Source organism: Gopherus flavomarginatus, chromosome 22 (genome assembly GCF_025201925.1).
Source record: "Gopherus flavomarginatus isolate rGopFla2 chromosome 22, rGopFla2.mat.asm, whole genome shotgun sequence".
Classification (NCBI taxonomy): Eukaryota; Metazoa; Chordata; order Testudines; family Testudinidae; genus Gopherus; species Gopherus flavomarginatus.
Genome location: NC_066638.1, coordinates 1,712,209 through 1,736,725, shown reverse-complemented (window position 1 = coordinate 1,736,725; position 24,517 = coordinate 1,712,209). Strand labels below are relative to the sequence as shown.

General features: G+C 49.7%; 1 protein-coding gene across 4 annotated transcripts in view; it reads right to left on the bottom strand.

The window, feature by feature from the left end:
- Positions 1-24,517, bottom strand: part of RSPO1 (R-spondin 1) — a 43,355-nt gene that overhangs the window by 5,021 nt on the left and 13,817 nt on the right. Inside the window, exons 1-4 of one of the 4 annotated variants that reach the window (XM_050932142.1) lie at positions 19,001-19,061; positions 5,250-5,382; positions 2,420-2,611; positions 462-611 (exon numbers count right to left, since the gene is read on the bottom strand). In XM_050932142.1, coding sequence (XP_050788099.1) covers positions 462-611; positions 2,420-2,611; positions 5,250-5,313 — 406 coding nt within the window. In that variant the 5' untranslated portion in view covers positions 5,314-5,382; positions 19,001-19,061. Of the gene's footprint in view, positions 1-461; positions 612-2,419; positions 2,612-5,249; positions 5,383-18,877; positions 18,981-19,000; positions 19,394-24,517 lie in introns of those variants that run through there. The other 3 variants (XM_050932143.1, XM_050932140.1, XM_050932141.1) reach the window with 3 other exon arrangements.

Below are 24,517 nucleotides of genomic sequence, written 5' to 3'. Positions count from 1 at the left end.
CAGGTCTTACAGGGAAAATCTGTCTCCAGGCAGGAAAGGTCACATGTACACTCTGTGTTTCCTGGGACTGGAGGAAAGACTATAGCGCTCCCAGATTTACTGGGATGTTCTCATAGGAAAGAGAAAAGCTTTTCAACAACATCAGCTGGAATTTCTTGGCTCTTGCCGAACCCTTCAGGTACCTCCAGGTCATCTAGAATGCACCTGCTGAGCTGCTAATTGCAACTTTCACATACAGGCAGAGTATAGACTTGCCGGGCTGCCCACTCTGGCACCCTAGCATGTCACTGCTGCTACTGGGATGTCACTGAAATACAGCAGGTGTGATGGAGGAGCAGCAGCGAAAGCAGGCAAATATTAATACGCTGTTGCATACAGACAGGTAGCATAAGCTGAGCCTGCAGAATGCTGCAAGACCTGGCAGACAAATCAGTTGCTAGAACAGCTTTAATGCCACTTACCAGGACTGCTGCACTCCATAGTGCCATTGGCAGCAGAGTAGCCTTCTGGGCAGGTGGAATAACATCTCCCTTTGTGCAAGTACAAATCTTCCTTACATTTTGTGCAAAAGTTTCGGCTGAAACAGGCCTCACAGTTCTCAATTTTGCATTCTGGGGAGGAAAAAGGAAAAAAAAAACAGCCACATAGTTTGAATTCTACCCCCAGGGCCCAAATCAGCAGATCCATGGATATGATTGAAAAGCAACTCCCGGCAGGCTTCTGTGGCCTTTATGTACAGAAAGTGGAAAGTGTGTACTGCAGTCAAGTTACATTTCAAGGCGGAGACTGGGCACCATCTGCTGGAGAGCGGAAAGGAAGAGTGGAGCTATGCAAAGGGGAGGTCTAGATACCCCAGTAGGAAGCCCTCCTGGCCCCATGGAATCTGCAGACAGCCAGTGTATGTCTCTGAGCATTCTGCCAGGCCTGGTTGTGCTACCAAGAAGGAAACTGGTTTCCTTCGGCCACTGCCCACTCTTGCAAGATAGAGCCGCTCTGCTGAAGTTATCACATAATCAGGTTGGGCTCATGTTCAGTTTGACAATCAGCCAAAATGGAAGAAGACATGGAGCTGAGTCCAGTTTTGGTCACTCCTTACGCAGCTGCAGCATGGGTTACACAAGCGGGCTGTGGTGCCAGGTTCTATAAAGCTGCTAATGAAATGACCCTAGGATTGTTTGTAGGTCCAACTCACTCACTGGTGTTTCTGTTGGCCCAGCCCCTTGCAATGGAAGACAGACAGACCCAGGCCAAAGACCCAATTCATTACAGATGGGCAGACAAAGGAAGAGGTGGCATCTGTGGCACTGGTTCCCCAGATATCACACAAGATCCTGGAAGTAAGAGCATGGCCACCACAAGACCCAAATCCAGGCAGGTACCCACGCCTGCAGCTATACCTGAGTTACCTTGCGAGGACAGCTATGACACCAGTATGTTAGCATCACTTTGACCCGGTGGATAAGCCAGACCAATCACAACACAAGAAGTGTCTAAATCTTTGTGTTTGACAGTTCACCTCCGGCCCCAGCCTGCCCCATGCCCACCTTATAAAGACCCCTGATAGCAACCTGACCCTGGCTGAAGGGCCCATGAGGACATTTTGTCTGTCACTGCCTGAGGCTCTCAGTGGTTTAAGCACATTTTGTTCCCAACATGTGTTGGGCCAGACGCTCAGTTGGTGTAACTGGGTGTAGCTCCACTGACTGGAGGAGAGTTGCACCAATTTACACTCTTTTGCAGTAGCTCCAAGCCACATTTCTGCACTTCCCCCCTAATTTGTACAATTTCCTGTTCCTAACAAGAATGACGGCAGTCAGCTCCTAGTGTAGGTCCCTGGGGACCCTGGCCAAAGACAAAGAAGCCAAAACGCAAGTCAAAAGCTGAGAGGAGGGGCTGATGTCCTAGCTAACAGATGCCGGACAGGCTTTTCAGGCCATCGTTACGTCAGTGTCCACTGATTTCTCTCTCTCTGTAGGACAGTCTGTGTGTGCTCTTTCCAACCTAAAGTAAACTCACTTCACTACTTCCACTGACCCGGGCTTGGCAGGAGCCATTAGGTGGCACTGGGAAAGCTTATGGTGCATGCTGCTGCTTCTTAATCTGTTTCAAATAAACCACTATGGGTTTGTGGTTGGAAACGCAGCCATCTCTGTGGGGGAGAGAATTACATTTCCATCTCAGGTGCAAAACAGGATAAATCTCTCTTCTGCTCTCATGCCTTCCTCAGGGCTGCAAGCAGCAAGTCACAAAGAGATCCTTTTCTGTGGGTATTCTCTGGGCAAGTCACTTTCCCTCTCTGTGCCTTAGTTCCCCCATCCATATAATTGGGATATTACCACCTATCCACCTCCTGGGGGCAGGCAAGGGTTAACTCACTGCAAGCCTTGGATGAGAGGACCTCCCAGGCCCTGGCACTTACTGATGCACTTGTTCATGTCTGGATTGCGAACACCAAAGTACCCCAGCGGACAGGATGGCAGGCAGATCCCGATCTGTCGGATGTCATTCCTCTCCAGCAGTATGAAGAGTTTGGGGGAACATTTCAGGCACCCGTTGAACTCAGAACACAGGTCACAACCTTTCGCACAGCTGTGACTCACCTCGGCACTGACTGAAAAGGCAAGAGAGATACCCGCAGATTAACACACACATCACAGAGCAGCAAGATTGTCCAGGGGAACTGGTTGCAACAACAGCAGCTTGTTACATGGCCCACTCTCGTGCTGGCTGCGATCTGCTGTTCAGGTTTATAAAACATATTCACAGGGTTTGTGGAATCAGCCCTTGTGGTCAAGTGTCTGCAAGAACCAATCCACGCCCGCCCCAGTCTGGCCCTTTCTGAGCCTCAGCAAAGAGTCCCTGGGCTGAATCAGCAAGAAGACGGAGCCCTCCTCCAGGTCAGCACTCCTCTCTCCAGTTAGCAGGGGCACCACATGTGGGAAACTGCAAGGTGAGTCTGGCGCAGGCTTCGATAATGAAATGACAAGCATTTCGGAATTATTTGCAAGGAAAATTATCAGGCTTCAAAATGGACGAAATGGCTCAGGCCTGAGCTAAGCTGGTCGCTCAAACCCTAACCTCCCAGTCCCAATTTCTGGGCCCCCCTTTGTCTCTGTCTCCTATTTCCCCCTCACTTCAACCTTTTCTTTGCAGTTCAGCAGGCCAGGTGTGGCTCCAGAATAAGCATTTCAGACAGAAGTGTTCCCTAGCTCCAGCTTTAGATCTGCCCAGTCTGTGTGGCGAAGCACATGGCAGAGTGACTAGGTGTGACATCACACTATGGATGGAGCCTTGGCCACTCCGACATGTGGACAATAGGGGAAATGTAGCAGAATTATGATGAAATGATGGGAGAGGAGGATGTTCCAGTGGGTGTCAGCAGGCACAAATCTGCCCAACACAGGAGTTATCAGAAAGGAGAGATTATAGGAAAACCCTTCGCTATTGGTGTTACTGAGCTAACCCAATCTGTCTTCTGTTTGGTGAAACCCACTTTGTATCAGCCTGTCAAACCACAACCTTTCAACACTCCAAGCTAACCTTCACCAGAGCTGCACCTCCCTGGCCAAATGCAACCTCATACCAGTGAGAGTGTAACCTGAAAGTACAAGCCCATCATTATTTTGGTCAGGATTCAGGGCTAAACTTCCAGTGGACAATAGAGGATGGGACACTCTGGGAGACAAGAGAAGCTCCCTGAGATGAGGGAACCAGGCAGAGTCCCTGTCCCATCTATCCTGATGTTCCTTCTATGCAGACATTGCGGTTGCTAAGTCAGGGGTGGGGTGGAGAGGATGGAGTCTGAACACTGATACATGCCCAGAGGTATATTGGTTTAGGTACATGCCTCTGGAGAGCCCAGATTCAAATCCCAGCAGGACATAAACTGGGTCCACCTCGCTGCAACGTTCATGTGTCTGTAGGACAAAACTACTGGCTAATTTGGCCATTTCCACTGACGAGGAGAACCAGGACTCGGCATAGCAGGAGCTGCTGCAGGTCGGGCTGCTGGTGCATGAGCAGAGCTGGGGCAGAGGGGTGAGGAACAAGGGTTTGAATGCAGAGCATGCTGCAGCTCAGAGTGGAGGTACATCAGCAGAGCTGGACAGGGAACACTTGGACAGGCTCTCCTCCCTGTTGTAGCTTCTCATTTGAAATTCGCCCCAAAGACTCCCATTTTAACTGGGACTGACACTGCCTGGGTTTTGTGCTGGAATGTTCTGAGAGTCACAAGACATCCTTCCTGCCAGAAACGTGGCCCAGCTCAAGCTGGCTCCAGAAGAACATTTGAAATCTCCAATTCCAAAAGCCCCTGTGAAGAGAGCTGAGTGTTTCTTGTCAGCAAGCGGCCCTGTGTCTTTGGGCCTAATAGCTCATGCATCATCCCATGGGAGATGGCACTAATGTTCCTGCAGCTTTGAGATGGTTTATTGCTGCGGTGAAATGCTCCCTAGCCTTGGCTCTTAGGTAAGAACGGACCCTTTGATGGCCAATCAGCAGCATCATACAAAAAAATCCCTCTCTCAGGAGACCTGCCATTAATATTTGATGCAATGAGTAAGCTCATGGCCCAGCTTAAATGCTGCCCAGAGAAAATGAGTCAAACCCAGATAAATAATTGATTGCTCCTGTGGCCATTACAAGCACCATTGTGCTTTGTGGCCAAGGCACATCTGTTCCTCAGGCCCCTTCCAAATCTGGCCCGCATCTTCCTCAATGGGACGCAAGCATCTGTTCACACAGCAACATTTAGCAAACTCCTTTAGCTAATGCTGCCCAGCATTCTCAGGATCCCCACTGCCCTGGTCAGCATTGGCATTCATATGTGCTACTGTGACAAAAACATATTTGGTCTTGAGAAGGTAATGTTTGCAAAACTCCTCTGTGTCCAACTTGCAGCACAAGGGAAAGAGACCTCAAGGATTCCCCATTCTTGCTCATTATTCCTCTGCCATCCTTCCAACCCAGGAGGGCTGCATGCTCAGCTGACACCAGAGCCTATCCCATGATGCTCCAGAACAGGCACCCAGACACCACGTTACTGAGTGCTCGATAAACACCTGGATTAGATATTCAGAGAGAAGGGCTCTCTCCTTCCCTGCCCCTTTCCCCCAGGCTGAGCAGGCTAGAAGAGATGACCAAGAAGCAAGTGATTTGAACTTGAAGCCCAGCATTGCACAGCCACTATTCTCAGCCTCATTTCAGAAGCAACTGCAGCAATATCTGGGACCAGTGCGATTGCTTAATACCTAGAAGAGATGGTATCTCACACTCTGTCTTGGACCATACTAATGCATAGCTGGATGGAATCATGCGCCCAAATCTACTTGGGTGGGGAGGGAGCAGGGCTGTCGCACACCTGGTCTGGTTGGTTTGGTTGCTCTGAAGATGGAGATAAATATCATGAAAACAACACAGCAATTTGGCCCAGCGTCCAAAACCTGTAATAAACCCTGAATAAAAAAAACCCTGGCTCCCTCACCAAAGCGATTCCACCAGCCCCTCCACCCCCAGCGACTCCATCTTCCGCTCAGAAATAACACATGGGCTGGCTTTGGCTACCACTCCTAAAGCAGCCGCAGGGGAATGCATCTCTGCAGATCCCTGGATCCTGAAGTGGGCTGGGAGTATGTGCCTGCAGCGGGCTGAAGTGGGGAGGGTCCACATGCCTGGCTCAGCTTAGTGCCTGGCTCCTGGAGCAACTCACTCAGCCCAGAATCACATACCCTCATCTGCCTGCAGCCATCTACTTTACAGGGAGGTAACCAGGTCAGCCAAGGACCATCCTCCCTGGTCAGCAGGGTCCTGCCCCAGATAAGCTGGGCTCACATGTCTGTGGATTCCAAAAGGGGAAACCCTGGTGTGTCCAGAAAAAGGAAAATCATCCAAATATCTCTCCACTCTGCTTGGAGCTGGTTCAGGTCCCAAACCTCCTATATATGTCAGTTACATCAGGCGACAGGGAGATTTTACTGCCTCCCAAACTGAGACCAGTTCTGAGGCCCTAACCTCAGGCCAAGAAAAATGTCCGCTTTCATGTTTGAGCATTTTCTGCTTCTAATTATCATACAAAACTCTGCTTTGTTTTGAAACTAATAACATTTTTTGCAGGCTAGAATGCAGGTTATTTTTATTAGTTAATTATGTAAGCATTGTCTGCGTTTATAGAACGTCTACATCTTTTTGTATTTTAAATACTGCATTTATTATACCTCAAAAGCAATCACTGGAATGACAGAATCTTTAAATTCCAGGCTAGTAACTGAGCGGCAAGGACTTGGATTCACAAAGGAAAAGAAAAACCTCGCTCTTGCTTCCAGAGCAATTTGCAAACCCTCTAAATCGCTTCAGTAACTTATCAGAACCACATAGCTGCTGATGGCATTTTTCCTGTTTGGCCTACAGAGGCTGTTCTAAGCACAGAAAATGAAACAGAAATCAGAGCAGATTCCTGATTCAACAGAACAAATTCTCATTACTAGTCAGGACTGAATTCTTGCTAACTCTGGGACTTGGCTCCTCACCGTTTTAGGGACAAGTTTCCCCTTGGATTGGTGCAGGGGCTCCCACTGAACTGCATAAGAAGGAGCCAAGGGGGAGCACATGGAGGCAGAATCTGGCCCCTGCCTGCAGAAAGGGATGCAGCTGATTTCATTCTGTCATTATGCCTGCTCAGGCAGGACAGGAATTTTGCTCTGTTTTGTGAAACTCTTTCTCTGTGGTTTGAGCAGCCCCGCTGACCTGTACAGGGTGGCTGTGCTGACGGATAGGGGCTCCCTTTAAGCAGGGTGACACCTCCCCTCTTGTTTCCCTGCCTCTCAGCAGAGCAGTGGAGCTGCATTGCCAACTTGGGCAGAAAACCACCTTCATTTTGACCCTTTTAGCAAAGAGCCCACCCTCTGCCTTGATGTTCTGATCCTGCTCCGGACTGCAGCCAGAGAGCCTGCAGCCCCTGCCTCGGGCACATACGAGCTCCTCTCCCTGCAGTCCCCGCATGCAGTGCTCATTTCTCAGCCCACTTGGAAGTAGTTGGATGCTGAGGCTTTTAACAGCTCCTTCTCCCCAAATCTTGTTTGCTCAGAGCCATGCTCACTATCAGTACGTGTCACTAACTCACCTCGTGCCCAGAACAGTGAATCACCCACTAGTTTCGAACTGAACACAGCGACTGCTCAATGACCACCGAGCAAAGACACCCAGCTCCACTCCCTGAGTGGAAATGGTAGAATGGCTTATATTAACCAGCCCTACGCCACGCAGATAGACGGCTTCAATGCAGAGCTACGGCCCGGGGCATCTCATCCCAGGGGGCGTTCCACGGGGCTCTGCTGGCTAATGGAGCTGTTTGAATTGGCGCTTGGGATATGTTGTGCTAGAATTTGACATCTCTTCTATATCCACCAGGGGCAGCTCCAGGGACAAGCACGCCAAGCACATGCCTGGGGCGGCAAGCCACTGGGGGTGCTCTGCCGGTCGCTGCGAGGGCGGCAGGCAGGTTGCCTTTGGCGGCATGCCTGCGGAGGGTCCGCTGGTCCCGCGGCTTTGGCGGACCTCCCACAGGCATGCCGCCGAATCCACGGGACCCAGGGACCTCCCGCAGGCAAGCCGCCAAAGGCAGCCTGCCTGCCATGCTTGGGGCCACAAAATATTTAGAGCCGCCCCTGATATCCACACAGGCAGCACCACTGCAATCTTCCCAGACCACCTGCCCACTTCCCCTGGGCCTCAGACCTCACCACCAGGGACCACCTCTGGCCAAGAGGGGGATCCCATTTCTTTGTCCATTATTGCTACTTATTATTATAGCACCTAGAAACCTGAGCCGAGGTCAGGCCACTGGTGTGCTAGGCCACTGCTCCTAGATGGTCAGAGGCTGCCCTGAGACTAGACAGGCAAAGAGTCGGGGGGTGAAGAAGAGGCACAGAGAGGTAGTGACTTGCCCAGTTCCCCAGCAGGTCCATTTAACCCTCGGTCTCTGCGCTGAGCCTGGCCATGTGCCTTGTCAAGATGGTATGAGCCTGCGAGGGAGACGACTCAGCTCAGCTCATTGCAGGGGTCACCAAATGCTGGTTACATGGTGACGGCTGCTGACCGAGGCCTGGACTGGAATAGGTGACCTTGGGGTGGAAGGTCACACCCCCATCCCCGGAGTTACTTTCCCCGACTCTCCCATCTGAGCCACAAGTTTTGCAGCGTCCCACCCAGGTTTCAAACACAGAATTTTACTGTGAAAATGGAATGACGTCAGGGTGGCAACACTCTCATCCCAGGCGCCAGCATGACTTCTGCACAAGGAGTTGCGCATCCTGCACTAGTGAATAACCAACCACTACCAGTTAAAGTCATTGGATCACCTTACCAGCAGCCGTGCACTAGGAAAAAATCAATTTCTCATCTCTGGAGTATACCGTCACCCTGACAAGGCTTTGGTGTAGTGTCCAACTCAGCATGGGTTCAAGAGGGGGTGGGTTTGTGCCTGTGATTTCCCCTAACTCTTTTGGTCACTGGGTTTCAGTACTTTGCCTATTACATGCAATACATCCAAGGTCTCTCTAACCAGGTATCAGGCTTTAGGAGCCTGTATGTAACCAGGTATCAGGCTGTAGGAGCCTGAATGTAACCAGGTATCAGGCTGTAGGAGCCTGAATGTAACCAGGTATCATTCTTGCCTTACAGAACTGTTTCTTAAAGACACAGGTAAGCTTCTGGAGGGAGGAGGTGGATGAGTGGGGATGGCACATCCCCTCTGTCTGTGCTGGGTTAGGAACGGAATGAGGGCACACCACTAAGAGCAAAATCTCTCGTTTGCTGCTTGTCCGTGGCTACGGAGCGGTGCTGCTGCTGCACCAGGTTCCTCAGGAGGAGCTCCTAAGGAGGCAGGAGTGTGTGACAAGACCGAGGAAGCAGGTGGAATTCCTGGGTGCAGGAGCTGGAGGCTCAGTCTCTAGGACAAAACCCAGAAGGCTGAATAGCAGCACCCGTTCTCTGGCTGCATCGCCCTCTGCTTCAGGAAGCTCAACCTGTATGTTTCCCCAGTTGATCCGCCTGGTTAGCATCTGAAAAGGGGAGCTAATTCCCAGCTTGGCTGGCATGGCGAGCTAATTCCCAGCATGGCGACCCTGCCGAGCCCTTCCTGAGAGATTACAGCTTGCATTCAGCCAGATCTCACTCATGCAAGAGATGCACTGACACACCGAGCTCCAGGGGCAGTGCCCTGGGCCGGTTATGCTCCCACGGGACACTGAGTCCCAGGTTTTCCTGCCCCTTCCCTTCTCGGAGGGGGCAATGCTACTTCTGTCAGAACATGACAGATGCGGAGGAGCACACGGTTCGGACGGACACATCCCTTGCCGAGAGTTTATTGAAGAGGATGCTCTATGTTCTAGTAAAGAGGAGAAGATAGAGTTGATAAAGTACAGGCAGGAACTGAAGAGAAACAGCCGAAGACACAGAGTCCTGTTCAGTCACATCACATGAAGGCAGACAACTAAATATTGACACGTTTTATAAGTGCTCGGATCCAAATGCAAGAAGTCTAAATACTCAGATGGGTGAATTTGAGTGTCTGATAGTAAATGAGGATATTGATATAACAGGCATCACAGAAACTTGGTGGAACGATGCTAATCAATGAGACACGGTACTACCGGAGTACAAAAGACACAGGAATGACAGAATAGGTCGTGCTGGAGGCGGACTGGCATTATATGTGCAGGAAAGCAGAGAGTCAAGTATAGTAAAAAAAAATGAATCAAACTGTACCATAGAATCTTTATGGATAGTAATTCCAAGCTTGAATAATAAGAGTCTAGCAACAGAAATATACTATCAACCACCTGACCAGGATGGTGACGGTGATTGTGAAGTACTCAGGGAGATTAGAGAGGCTACAAAAACCCATTAATAACAGGGGATTTCAACTATCCCCATATCGTCTGGATACACGTCACCTCAGGATGCAATGCAGAGATAAAATTTCTGGACTCCTTTAATGTCTGCTTCTTGGAACAGCTAGTTCTGGAACCCACAAAAGTAGAGGCAATTCTTGATTTAGTCCTAAGTAGTACATGGGATCTGGTCCAAGAGGTGAAAATAGCTGAACTGCTCAGTAATAGTGACCATAATTTACTTAAATTTAACACCCTTGTGGGGGGAAAATAACTCAGAAACCTATCACGTAGCATTTAACTTCAAAAAGGGGAACTAGACAAAAATGAGGAGGCTATTTAAACGGAAATTGAAGGAACAGTCACAAGAGTAAAATGCCTGTAGGCTGCACGGAAATTATTAAAAAACACCATCACAGAAGCTCAAACTCTATGTATACCCCAAATTAAACAAAAAACAGTCAGAGGGCCCCAAAATGCCCCATGGCTAAATAACAGAGTGAAGGCACATCTACACTGGCAAAGTTACAGCGTGGGCAGTTACAGCGCTGCTCAGATCGCGCCACAGGAAAACTGCTGTTGTGTGTTCACACTGACAGCTGCCCGTGCAATAGCATGCTCACACTTGTGGCGCTATTCGGAGCAGTGCACTCTGGCCAGCTATCCCACAGAGCACCTCTTTCTCTTCTGCCACTAAGACTTGTGGGAAGGCGGAAGGGGTCGCAGGGCATCCTGGGTCCTGTCCCAATGCTCCGTGATGCATTGCTTCACATCCCAGCAATCCCTGGGCTTCTGTCCGCATTTGGCGCCATCTTTCAATGGTTTGTGTACTGCGCACCCTGCCCTGCCACTTTCTGGCTGCAGGAATGGATCTCGAGCTGTTGACAAGAATGCTGCTCGCACTGACCAATACGTCACGAGAGGCAGTGGAGTTATTCCTTAAACTACAAAGGCAAGAAGAGCGTGACATTGATCTCTTCACAAGTAGTAGCTACAGCACAAACTGCTTGTGGCATTCATGGAGGTGCTGATCACAGTGGAACGCCGCTTTTGGGCTCGGGAAACAAGCACTGAGTGGTGGGATCACAGCGTGATGCACGTCTGGGATCACGAGCAGTGGCTGCAGAACTTTCGCATGAGGAAAACCACATTCATGGAACTATGTGATGAGCTCGCACCAGCCCTACAGCACAAGGACATGAGACTGAGAGCTGCCCTGCCATTGGAGAAGTGCCTGGTGATTGCACTGTGGAAGCTGGCTACTGCAGACTGCTACTGATCGGTCGCTAACCAGGTCGGAGTGGGAAAGTCGACCATTGGAGTCGTGTTGATGGAAGTGTGCAGGGCCATTAATCGCATTCTGCTCAGAAAGACCATGACTCTGGGCAACGTGCTTGAGATTGCGAATGGCTTTGCACAAATGGGCTTCCCTAACTGTGGAGGGGCGACAGATGGGACGCACATTCCAATTCTGGCACCAGACCACCTAGCCACTGAGTACATTAATCGCAAGGGGTATTTCTCAATGGTTCTCCAGGCACTTGTGGATCATCGTGGGCGTTTCACAGACATTAACGCAGGCTGGTCCGGAAAGGTGCATGATGCACGCATCTTTTGGAACGCTGGCCTGTTCAAGAAGCTGCAAGGAGGGACTTTCTTCCCTGATCAGAAGATTGGGCAGGGAAAGTCAAAATGCCCATTGTGATCCTGGGAGATCCCGCCTACCCCTTAATGCCATGGCTCATGAAGCCATACACGGGGCAACTTGACAGCAGCAAGGAGCAGTTCAACACCCGGCTGAGCAAGTGCAGAATGACTGCGGAGTGTTCCTTTTAGCCATTTAAAAGCCTGCTGGTGATGTGGGTATGGGAAGCTGGACATGGCCAATGACAATATTCCTATGCTCATAGCCACGTGCTGTACGCTCCGTAATATTTGTGAAGGGAAGGGTGAAAGCTTCACTCAGGGCTGGACCGCAGAGGCTCAGCACCTGGAGGCTGACTTTGAACAGCTAGAGACCAGGGTTATTAGAGGGGTACAGCGTGGGGCCATAAGAATCAGGGATGCTTTGAGGCAGCAATTCGAAGCTGAAAGCCACTAGTATTTGTTGCTATGCTCGGGATTGCAGTGCTTGTAATGCTAGGTGGTGATTGGTGCACATGATGCAAGAAGAGGCCTTAACATAATTGTATGCTGCTTTGCAGTGCTCTTTTTGCTTTCACTTAATAGAATGAGGATTGCTTTCAAACCTACACAATTATTTTATTGAAAAACAACAACTGGAGGAGAGAGTCAAATGAAAAAATTAATCAGCAGGGAGAGGGATGGGGGAATGGAAGATCTCAAGAGGAGGAGGGGTCCCGGGACGGCTACAGATTTGTGTTTGTCCAGGGATCATACCCAACCTTCTTCTTTGGAGTACGATGCAGTGGGTGCTGTACTTCAGCAGGGCCAAACTGCAGAGGAATGGGTGTTGAGTGCAGTAGGCAGTGGGAGTCCACACTGCTGGACTGTGAGGAGGGAGGAGTGGAATGCTGCAGGTAAAGAGTGGAGCCAGGAAGTTGATATGAGTGTGTTGGCGGTGGGGGGCGCCTGGGAAAGAGTTTTGCAACAGTGGCTGCATGGGAGGGTGGGCACGGAGCTGCTCGGTTTGAAGAGCTAGTATCTCCTGGAGTGTGTCCACCTGTCGCTCCATAACTGTTAAGAGCTGCTCCGTGGCTTCTTTCTCATGTGCCGCATTCTCCTTTTGTTCCCTCTTCTCGCTGTCCCGCCACTCCTTCAGTTCCTTTTTCTTGGCAGTGGAGAGCATCATAACCTCACGCATAAAGTTCTCCTTAGTTCTTCTTGGACCCCTTCTAATTCTTCACAACCGTTCTGCTGCCGGTAAGGGAGGCTGAGCTCCCAAGGTCATCTCTGTGAAGTTTAAATGCAACATTTTACAGAAGCAGGATTGTTTGCAACACAGACAACACTGTTTCAGTGCTTTAAAACACAGCCAGTACTCACACACCTGACACTAACTGGCTGACCCCAGGCAAGCACACATAAGCCACAAGACCCCCCAAAATGGTGAGCAGCCGCAGGGGCAGGGGAAATCACTGTTCCTCGACCCTGCGGTACACTGGATACATGGCTCTTGGGGGGAACCAGCACTGTAGGGGGGTGATAATCATTCCTGTCCCCACACTTTCCACAGGAGGGAACATTATGGTGAGAGTGATCAGGGAATCAAGGGAGGGTCTTCTCCAAGCATGCAACTCCCACCCTGGCCCCTATGCAGCACGTCTGTGTGCAGCAATGGTGTCCCGTCGTTCCCCTCCCACCCCCATGATGGCACAATGGCAGCTCTGCCGAGGAACCTGTGGAAGCAGATTGCCCAGTATCTCCACGAGAGTTTCCTGGAGATCTCTGAGGGAGATTCACATGAAGTGAGGGAGTTAATCAACAGCCTGTTCCGCCACTCAAACTAGGCAGGAGGTGAGAGACAAGCCTGCTTTCTGCAACCCTCCTGCCCCCAGCAACTCACTTCAGCAATTCCCAAAATCAGATCCACTTACCAGGGGCCTCCTCTCCTGTTTGCGCTTTGCCAAGAGCTGACTGCTGTGACTGGCTAGGTTCCTCTGGGGTAGAGAAGAGCTCCTGACTGCATGCATCTCTGACCTCCGAGATATCCTCTGCATCTGGTTCCCACTCCCCCTCTTCGTCCAAGATTTCCTCCTCTTGGCTCAGTCCACTCTTGACTGGCGACAAAGTATCCACAGGGGACTTCTCAGTAGAGGTCGGGTCACCACTGAGTATTGCATCCAGCTCATTGTAGAACCGGCAGCTCATGGGCACAGCACCAGAGCGGCGGTTTGACCCCTGCGCCTTGTAGTAGATGTTCCACAGCTCCTTCACTGCCGTGTGTCCCACTCATGGCCCCTTTCTGTCATGCATCTAGAAATCTGTCTGTAGGTATCATAATTCCTATGGCTGGAGCGCAGCTGGGACTGGACAGCCTCCTCTCCCCACATACTGAGGAGGACCAGTAGCTCGGCATTGCTCCAAGCAGGGAATCTCCTGATGCATGGAGCAGGCATGGCCACCTGGAAAGATGCGCTGAGACCACTGCATGTGTCACTGAGCAAACAGGAAGGGGACTTTCAAAGGAATGTATGGGGTGGGGCTGCCGGTCGGTCACCTGAAGGCAGGGCAGTAGAGTTCAAATCGATGGCCAGAGGGGTGAGAACAGGCATTGTGGGACACCTGCCAGAGGCCAATCGCAGCGCTGTAATCGCCAGAGTGTCTACACTGGCACTGCAGGGCTGTAGCCCCAGTGCAGAAAGCTCTACGCCTCTCATCGAGGTGATTTTCTTAAAGAGCTGCAACTGTGCAGTTTCTGCACACTCAGTGGCTTAGCAGCGTGTACACCTCGAGGGTTACAGCGCTCAGAGCTGCTTTACTGAGCACAAAGTGCAGACGGGCCTAAAAGGGGTGGTCAGAGACAAAAAGACATCTTTGAAAAACTGGAAGTCAGATCCTACTGAGGAAAACCAAAGGGAATTTAAACTCTGGCAAGTCAAGGGTAGAAGTATAATTAGCCAGGCCAAGAAAGAATTTGAAGAGTAACTAGCAAAAGACACAAAAACTAGTCGCAAAATATTTTTAAGTACATCAGGAAGCCTGCCAGACAATCAGTGGGGCCACTGAACAATCAAGGTGCTAAAGGAGCAATCAAGGAAATTAAGGCTGTTGCAGAGAAGCTAAATGAATTCTTAGCATCAGTCTTCACAGAAGAGGATGAGCGGGAGAATTCCATATCTGATCCATTCTTTTAGGTGACAGAACTGAGGAATTGTCCCAGACTGAAGTGTCAGTAGAGGAGGCTTTGGAACACATTGATAAATTACATAAGAGCAGCACTATGGGGTCAGACCAAAGTCTATCTATCCCAGTATCCTGTCTTCTGACAGTGGCCAATGCCCAGGGCCCCAGAGGGAATGAACAGAACAGCTAATTATCAAATGATCCAGTAGTAAGTAACCAGGACCACATGCTATTCACCCGAGTCTGAAGGAACTCATATATGAAATTGCAGAACTACTAACTGTGGTATGTAACCTGTCACTTAAATCAGTCTCTGGACCAGATGACTGGCGTACAGCTAGTGTAATGCCAATTTTTAAAAAAGGCTTCAGAAGCAATTCTGACAATTACAGGGCAGTAAGCCTGACTTCAGTACCAGATAAATTGGTAGATTAACATGATATGTTGTGGAAGAGTTAACACAGTTTATACAAATGGAAATGATGCCTCATCAATCTGTTAGAAATCTTTGAAGGTGTCAGACGAACATGGACCAGAGTGAACCAGTGGATATAGTGTACTTGGACTTTAAGAAAGCGTTTGACAAGGTCCCTCACCAAAGATGCTTAAGCAAGGTAGGCAGTCATGGGATAAGAGGGAAGGTCCTCTCATGGATAAGTATCTGGTTAAAGATCGGAAACAAGGGTAGGAACAAATGGTCAATTTTCACAGTGGAGAGAGGTAAATAGCGGCATCCCCAAAGCTCTGTACTGAGACCAGTGCTATTTAACATCTTTAGAAATGATCTGGAAAAAGGGTGGCAAACATTGCAGATGATACAAAATTACTTAAGTTAGTTAAGTAAAAGGCTGATTGCAAAGAGTTTCAAAGAGATCTCACAAAACTGGGTGACTGGGCAACAAAATTCAGTGCTGATAAATGCAACATTGGAAACCATAATCCCAACTATACATATAAAACAATGGGGTCTAAATTAGCTGTTACCACTCAAGAAAGATCTTGCAGCCATCATGGATAATTCTCTGCAAACATCTGCTCGATGTGCAGCAGCAGTGAAAAATGCCAAAAGAATGTTGGGAACAATTTGGAAAGGGATCAATAATAAGACAGAAAATATCATATTGCCACTGTATAAATCCATGGTACGTCCACACCTTGAACACTGCTTGCAGTTCTTGTTCTATCGCCAAAAGGATATATTGGGGTTGGGAAAAGTCAGAGAATGGCAAAACAAATGATTAAGGGTTTGGAGCAGCTTTCTTATGGGGGGAGATTAAAAAGACTGGCACTGTTCAGCTTAGAAAAGCGACAAGTACGGGGGAGAAGGGATATGATAGATCAGGAATGGTGTGGAGAAAGTCAATAAGGAAGCGCTGTTTACCCCTTCCTGTAATACAAGAACCTGGGGTCACCCATTGAAATTAATAGGCAGCTGGTTCAAGACTTCTTCACATAACACACAATTAACCTGTGGAACTCCTTGCCAAGGTTATGTTGTGAAGCCAAAAGTATAAATGGGTTCAAAAAAGAACTAGATAAGTTCATGGAGGATAGGACTGGATGACAGGGGATGGATCACTCGATAAGATGGCCTGTTCTGCTCATTCCCTCTGAAGCACCTGGCATCAGCCACTGTCAAAAGACCGGTCACTGGGCCACTGGTCTGACCCAGCCTGGCTGTTCATCTGTAACAAGGCAGAATGGGAAGGGCTGTGGTGAGCTCTCAGAGCAGGGGAGAGCACGGCTCCCTGGCTTTCCCACTTCTGGCAGCTTTAATGTCTCAGGAGTGCTCCAGCATGTCCCACAGTTTCCTCAGTGCTGCCCTGGCAGGGCAGCAACCTCTCTAAGCACTGTCTCTTGCCATATAGCATCCACACACAGCAGGAACAGGATCCGCACACTGCCCTGACACAGGGTGGGCTGGCAGCAACCATCAGACTGGAAGGGGCCAGGAGGGCAAGGCTTGGTGTGCAGCTTCCCAGGTGCTTTATGGATTGGCAGGAGGGTCCAGTGAGTGCTAGTCAAGGAGAAAGGAGGTGGGGAGCCCTGCAGGACAGAGGCCTCACCCTGGATTCATTCAGAACAGCTCCGCACTTCAGTTCACAGATACAGCCTGCCTATTTGTACTCCCCTCCATAGGTGTTGGAACTAGGAGAGCTGTGTGGGGAGGTTGCCGCAACCCCTGGCTTGCAGTGGTTTCCATCATATCCAAAGTTTACAGTTTGATTCAGTGGCTCTCAGCACCCCCACTATACAAATTTTTTCAGCCGCCCTGCTCCCTTTGGCCGGGGGTTGGGAAGGAGAGGGAAGACCAGAGAGGGGCATTCGGCCTAATTCCTCCTTGCTGTAACTCTGCTGATGCGCCTGAAGTTGCACCAGGGTTTAATGTATTCTGGGGTAAAGTCATCCAGGCCAGATGGCTTTCCCCCTCAGCTATACACATTGCCCATCACCACGCTTCGTGCATTACGTACAGGCACCAGGGTGGTGGAACAATTTTTATAGAGGGAGTGCTGCTCATGCAAACCATGGAAACCATGTATTTGGTGTTTGGCAGGGGTGGGGTGCCTCAGTTCCCCCTAGTCCCAGCACCACTGGCAGACACTTCCAGTGGCACAGTCGGGGCAATAGGCTGACTCTGCCCCAGGGCCCACGGGAGTTGCGAGCTCAACACTGTGGCAGATATTGCCTCGCTGTGGTGCTGATGGATGACCCCCTAGCTAAGACTGTAACTGAGACCCATTTGGGACTTGAAATTTATTACATTAACCATGAGAGCACATCTCCCCTGGAGCAAGCAACTGCTGCAGGCCTCCCTTAGGACTCACAGACACACAGTAGTTGGACCAGTTTAACATAAATCAGTTAAAAAGCCAGTGTAGTAAAACTGGTGCAAACCCCTGTGTGGATGCTCTTACATCAGTTTTAAACTGGAGATATCAGTTGACTTGCACCTGCACACTTCCTGATGCTGCTGAAGTGATCTGAGAGTGTCCACACATCAGTTTAAAATGCACTGTTAATTAAACTGGAGCAACTCTCTGCAGAGAGATGGCTGTAAAGCAATAACCAACTCCAGCTAATTCAAACAGGAGCCCCTTTCAGGCCAGGCTGACTTGCACCAAAATAACTAACTGGGTTTTAAGTCACTCTCCTTTGTTATTTCCATTCAAGTTTGTGTGCAGAGCAGGCCTCAGCCCCTGTGAGATGCAGCCTCAGCGGCTGAGCCAACCTGGGCTAAGCTGTTAACCACCGCTTGAGAGGCAGGGTAAGTACTGCTGAGTCAGGCTGGAGGTGGGCCCAACTGACTTTCACCAGTCTCTAAAAAGGGTGTGGCCTGGCTCACTGGGCTTGAGACAAGCAGAAGGTTTTTGCAGGAAGGGCTGAGGGTGAGCTAGAGTCTCTGGGATCTGCCAATCTCAGGCAGGAAGTTTAGGTTGAAATGCTCTTATTGCTTTGAGTTACCAGCACAGCCCATCCTTGGAAAGCTTGGTCACTAGCTCAGAGTCTGTGTGCTTTGTTAAAGAGGGGGCAGGGGCTTGGCCCATTCATAATTCCTGGTGGAGCTGAGGCTGGAGCAGAAACTCCCTTTTTCAGTTTCCTGGATGCACTCGCCAGCCCTCAGTGCAGTGAATTTTCCTGATTCACCTGCAGCCCCTGTTGCTATTCTACTCCATGCACCTGCCTCTGTTCTCTTCCACACACTCTGTAGCCACTGCAGGCTCTCGCTGGCCTAGAAGCTGCAGGTTTCTTAATGGAAATCTGGAACAGGGCTGCAGGTTGTTACAAACCCAGAGCCCAGTAGTTCTCCCTTGAGCTAGGAGCTGGGGGCCAGCTTTGGGGGAACATGAGATCACTGTGTTCCTGGAGAGTCAGAGGAACCAGTTCCTGCTCTGAGCTCAGTAAGGGATGAGGGAACTGTCAGTCCAGCCAGTAGAAAAAGCTGGGTGCAGAGGAAGCAAACCTGGAAATGTTCCCTATCTGACAGCAAGACAAAGGGACGTATCTTTCCAGCCAGGATCCTTGCGGGATTTGTTAGGCACTGACCTGGAAAGACACAAACAGCTCCAGCCCCTGCCCTGAGGAGCTTATGCAGTCAGGGACAGAGCAACATGTCAAAGCGTTACCTTATGCTTTGGGCGTGGTAACAATCCCATGCTACCACCCCCTTCTGCACTGCTTACCCTGAGCCAGCAGGTCCTCCCCTGTCCTTTGGGTGCCTGCGAACGCCAGGGGCATGTTACGCACAGACACTGACATTCTGCATCGCGAGAGGGAGTCAGAGAAGAAAAGCATTTCATACATACTTCGTCTTTGCCTCTTGCCCTTCACCACCTTGCTGCTGCCTGTCAGATCCATCAAGCTTAGAAAAACCACCACCAGAAACAGTCCAAGCTGCATAGTAACTTCCCAGTGCCTAGACTGCAGGGTGATTGAGAGTCCGTTCCACAGCGTGGTGTCTGGGTTTGCTCCTGCTAGTGTGTCTTGGGCTGGATCAGAAGTGAAAGTCCGCACACGATGCCTGGTACCGGACCATATCCGCACACCATAATATCAGCCACAGAAAACTTAGGTAGTAGGTAACATGAGTCTACCTTCAACCCCATAAGGAGCGCAGGAGCGTGGATCTAGTCCCATCTGGGGGCTCCCATGCCGTGAGCGTTAGCTGCTTGTAGCTTCCAAACGCACACCCACACAAACTGGAAGGGAAAAGGAACAGATTAACCTTATGGAATAATAAATGTTATTTTATGTCTGGTGCATAAACTGCTCAGCGGGACGCTGCAAGAATTAATATACAAGTGCAGGATGAAATAGCAGGCCGGGAGGAATAACAACATCACAGAGCCCTGGAAGGGCAGAAAGTGGGCGGGGGGGCAGGCAGCAGATCTGCAGGGAGGAGATTGACAGGTAAAATTACTTCACAGACATATCTGGAAGTTCCTGTTTGCTTAAAAACTAATAGCAACCTATTTCCTTTGAGAAAGTTAACATGACTGAGTGTAGTTTTTACATTGACTAAGGGATGGCCTATTTCGAGCTAGAATGTACTTAAAGTGCTACCAATCCCGATCACTGCTCATCTGACAGCAACCAGCTTGTAGGTGAGACTCTTGTAGGCTGCCAGCTTCAGAGACGTCTCCAGTCAAGTTGGCCTCATTGAATGTCTAGTGACTTAATGTGGGCAAGTAGCTATTGATGTGATTGTAGCTACTGAGATTTCATGCTGTGCGTAGGGACAGTGCTGCTCATCCTCCCTCACACAGACTAGGTACGATTGTCCCAGGTCAGAACCACAAGCCAAAATTTCCTATACAACAAAATTAAAAAAAAACTGGAAATAGCAAAATGACTCTTCTGGCATGTGTCAGTCAGCTTTGCCCAAGACAAGGCACAGGCCCCACGTTTTCCCAGCCTTAAAACATTGTTATTACCTGGAAAGTGTCCTAGATCATCCATTTTTTATAAATCGGAAATAACTGATAAATTCACCAAACCATGCGCAGGAGTTGTCATTCTAGGGCTGTCTCTTGCCTTTGCTCTGCTGGTACTGCAGATCCAGCCAGCAGAGGAAGCCCAAGTTAATGAACAAGGACTATCCTCACAGCGGTGCTGACATCACTGCAATGAACAGTGATGTACCAGTCGGGAAGCAATGGTGGCATGTGCGTGTAGACAAATCGGGGCAAGAGCAACTCCGACAAAAAGCAAATTGTTCTGTGCCATTGTTCTAGGGGAGTAAAGAGAAATGAGAGAAAATGTCTGTGTGTAGGGTGACCAGATGTCCCGATTTTATAGGGACAGTCCCCATTTTTGGGTCTTTTTCTTATATAGGCTCCTATTATCCCCATCCTGTCCCGATTTTTCACACTTGCTGTCTGGTCACCCTAGCTGTGTGTGTGACAATGTCCCTATAGTAGAAAAGGGTGCCAGCAATGTCTGTAATAGGGGATTGGAAGTCAGGGCCCCTGGGTTCTCATCTGCCTCCACCACTCATTTGCTGTGTAACCTCTGAACAAATCTCTTTCTTCTTTGTGCCCCATTTCTTCTATCTGTAAAATGGACTTAATATATTACTATTTGTGTTACAGTGATGCTCAACCAAGTACAGGCTTCCCTTTAGCTACTGCTGCACACACACGTTGTAAGTGACAGCCCCTACCCCAAAGACCTGCTGGAAAGGTATGACAAGTGGGGTTCCACAGGGGTCTGTTTTGGGACCGGCTCCGTTCAATATCTTCATCAACGACTTAGATATTGGCATAGAAAGTACGCTTATTAAGTTTGCAGATGATACCAAACTGGGAGGGATTGCAACTGCTTTGGAGGACAGGGTCATAATTCAAAACGATCTGGACAAATTGGAGAAATGGCCTGAGGTAAACAGGATGAAGTTTAACAAAGACAAATGCAAAGTGCTCCACTTAGGAAGGAAAAATCAGTTTCACACATCCAAAATGGGAAGAGACTGTCTAGGAAGGAGTACAGCAGAAAGGGATCTAGGGGTTATAGTGGACCACAAGCTAAATATGAGTCAACAGTGTGATGCTTTTGCAAAAAAAACAAACGTGATTCTGGGATGCATTAACATGTGTGTTGTGAGCAAGACATGAGAAATCATTCTTCCGCTCTACTCTGCTCTGGTCAGGCCTCAGCTGGAGTATTTTGTCCAGTTCTGGGCACCGCATTTCAAGAAAGATGTGGAAAAACTGGTGACAGTCCAGAGAAGAGCAACAAGAATGATTAAAGGTCTAGAGAACATGACTATGAAGGAAGGCTGAAAGAATTGGGTTTGTTTAGTTTGGAAAAGAGAAGACTGAGAGGGGACATGATAGCAGTTTTCAGGTATCTAAAAGGGTGTCATAAGGAGGAAGGAGAAAACTTGTTCATCTTAGCTTCTAAGGATAGAACAAGAAGCAATGGGCTTAAACTGCAGCAAGGGAGATTTAGGTTGGACATTAGGAAAAAGTTCCTAACTGTCAGGGTGGTTAAGCACTGGAATAAATTGCCTAGGGAGGTTGTGGAATCTCCATCTCTGGAGATATTTAAGAGTAAGTTAGATAAATGTCCATCTTGGATGGTCTAGTCAGTATTTGGTCCTGCCATGAGGGCAGGGGACTGGACTCGATGACCTCTCGAGGTCCCTTCCAGCCCTGCAATCTATGAATCTATTCCTGCCCTCCAGATAAATGCCTAATTGCGCATTGAATCTTGTTAAGTTTCTAGTCTCAGTGGCATCCTGTGACAGCAAATTCCATGGTCTAACTGAAGATCTGGATGATCCTTGAATAAAAGATGTTGAAAAAAAGCAACATGTTTTCATGATAAAAGCAGTTTCCTGCCAGCTCTAGCATGGACACTTCCCAGACTGAGCAATGAAGGATAAAAGGGGGAAGCTTCAGGATATGAGGTGTGATCAACAGCTACAGAGTTTGCAAACAAACCTAGCAACCATACAGAACTGGCAGTGTTGGCCTGGACTCCAGAATGTGCACACTGCCCAGACAGTGCAGCCAAGGGAACATGTGCTGCTTCGCTTTGGAAATGATCGAGGAAGTGATTTTTCTGTGTATTGTGTGTCTGGGAGGAAGTGAGATATCCCGGCTAAATAGAAAACTCTGACACAGCTCTTCTGGGTGCAGCTGGCAATGCAAAACCCCACCAACTGCTGCCATTGTGTGGGAATAAAGGGGACAACATTCACACTGAGAGGTCAAATGAAACGGAAAATGATTTTAATCCCTTTAAAATAATTCTGCATCGCCAGTGCTCCCAGGGCCAGTCTAGATGGGTCTGGAACTCAGTGGGGGATGCAGTAAGACCCCCACTTAGCTGGAAATGGGCTTGTGCTGATTCTAAACCGCTAGGAGCATGGCACAGAGAGAGTCCCCATCCCCCATGGTATCAGGATCTCTCACATGCTGAGGGGAACAGGGCTTTCGGCAGAGTTTGTACACTAGGAGCCCAGGTGCTTGGCTGGAGTAAATTGGTGCAGCTCCATTGGCTTCAACGGAGCCATGGTCATTTGCACCAGCTGAGGATCTGGCTGTCGGCCTCCCAAATGAGTCTGCAAACAGTTCAAGCCAAGTGCCATGCTGCTAATCTCAGCTATGCAGCAATCTGCCAGTGCCTCCTACAGTTCAGCGTGGCAGCCGCTCCCTCCCTCAGCGGGTCAGCAGCCAGCGAGCTGTTTACAATGCTCAGACTTTGGCTTCAGACCAGCACTTGCAAACGCAGCCTCGAATCCCACTAGCATGCAGGTACCAACCAGCGACAGCCGGCCAGGGGAAGAGGGCTGGACAGATTTTGCAAACCCATGCAGGCATTACCAACAGGAGGGGGTCACCCTCTGGTTCCTCACCCCAGGGACTTCTCCTGGGAAGTGTCCTGGCTTGGAGACACACTGGCTGACGAAGAGGATTCTGATAGTCATTCCTGTCACTTCCCCCCGGCCCATCACCACAATAGCCAAGAGCTTAGAGAAACTATATCTCCACTGCACTCCTCTGGGCATTAAACCCACTACTTTAAAGTATCACTTCTTGTGCATTCCCACCTCCCGTTACTCCAGGCTGACTTTGGCGTGCAGAGAAACCCCAGCCCTGCTAGTTCCTCTAGGCCAGCCCAGTGCATTTCCTAGTCTTCTGTCTCAGCTAGTGTCCAATGTCCCAGCCCAGGCAATGAGGTTTTCGTCCACGATCTTGAGAGCGGAGCCAAAGCCCAGTGCAGTTGGTGGAAGTGCCTCAGGGCCTTCGAGAACAGTTCTGGGCCCGCTGAAGTCCTTTCCCCACCTCTCACTCCCTGTGGCTTAGCCTGCCTCCAGCTGGAAGGAACGGATCCACTCTTATGCAGCAGCTGAGGGTGAGAATGTGCCTCAGGGCCAGTGCTGGGGAATATTCAACTCCACTGCTGACCACAGGCCCCATGGCCAAGCGGAATTCTGGGTTAGCTGCTCCGGGCACTCAGCATGAGAGGAAGGAAAGAGGTCTCTGGCGATGCCCAGGATGGGGGAGATCCCCCTTGGCAGAGGGCCAGTGCAGGGCCACCACTGAAATCTGCACAGAGGAGCTGGATTCGAGAAATCCCCTGCTCCTCCCCTGCTCTGATAGTGTAACAACTCTGAGCACTGGTTGGCAGCAGGATTTGAACCCAGCACCAAACTACAGGCCTCTACCACTTGAGCTGAAGAAGTAAATCCTGTTAGCTGGTGGCAGTAATAGACCATCATCCTCTAATGGACCAGACGCTGGAGGGGGACATGACCCCTATCTTGCCCATGTGTTGAGACAGCACATCCCCAATTGAGGTGTTCATGCTAAAATGGAAAGCTAAGGGCTGCTTTGATTGCAGAACGGTGCTGAGGCCTGTGAACTATTTCTCACACACCGGGCAAAGGGTCATTGCCATCCTCCTATCCCCGTGACTTTGAGCTTCCCCACGACCCTGCTATGGCCCCCCGAAAAATGCCCTGGCAGGAGCACAGCACTTCCCATGTGCTTGTCGTTAGATCCTGCAGCAGCATGGGGGGTGGGGTGGGCTTCAAATAAATAGTCACTCGGGTAAACACCAACTTGTGCTGTGCTTTGAAGGCTGTTTGCTGCAGGCTGCTTTATAAACACTGTCAAGTGCTTCAGTGAGGCCGAGGAGTGTTTCCCAATGTGGGGAAGTGTGCAGGGGAGGCCTGACCCTTGGGCAGCGCTAGCCCCTTCCCCCTGGCCCGGACTGACACACACACGAAGAGAGAGCGTGCACGGTCACATGGCGCAGCATGGACATCCAGCTCTGGAGCAGAAACATTTTGCAGAGGATTGTGGCTGAGTTTG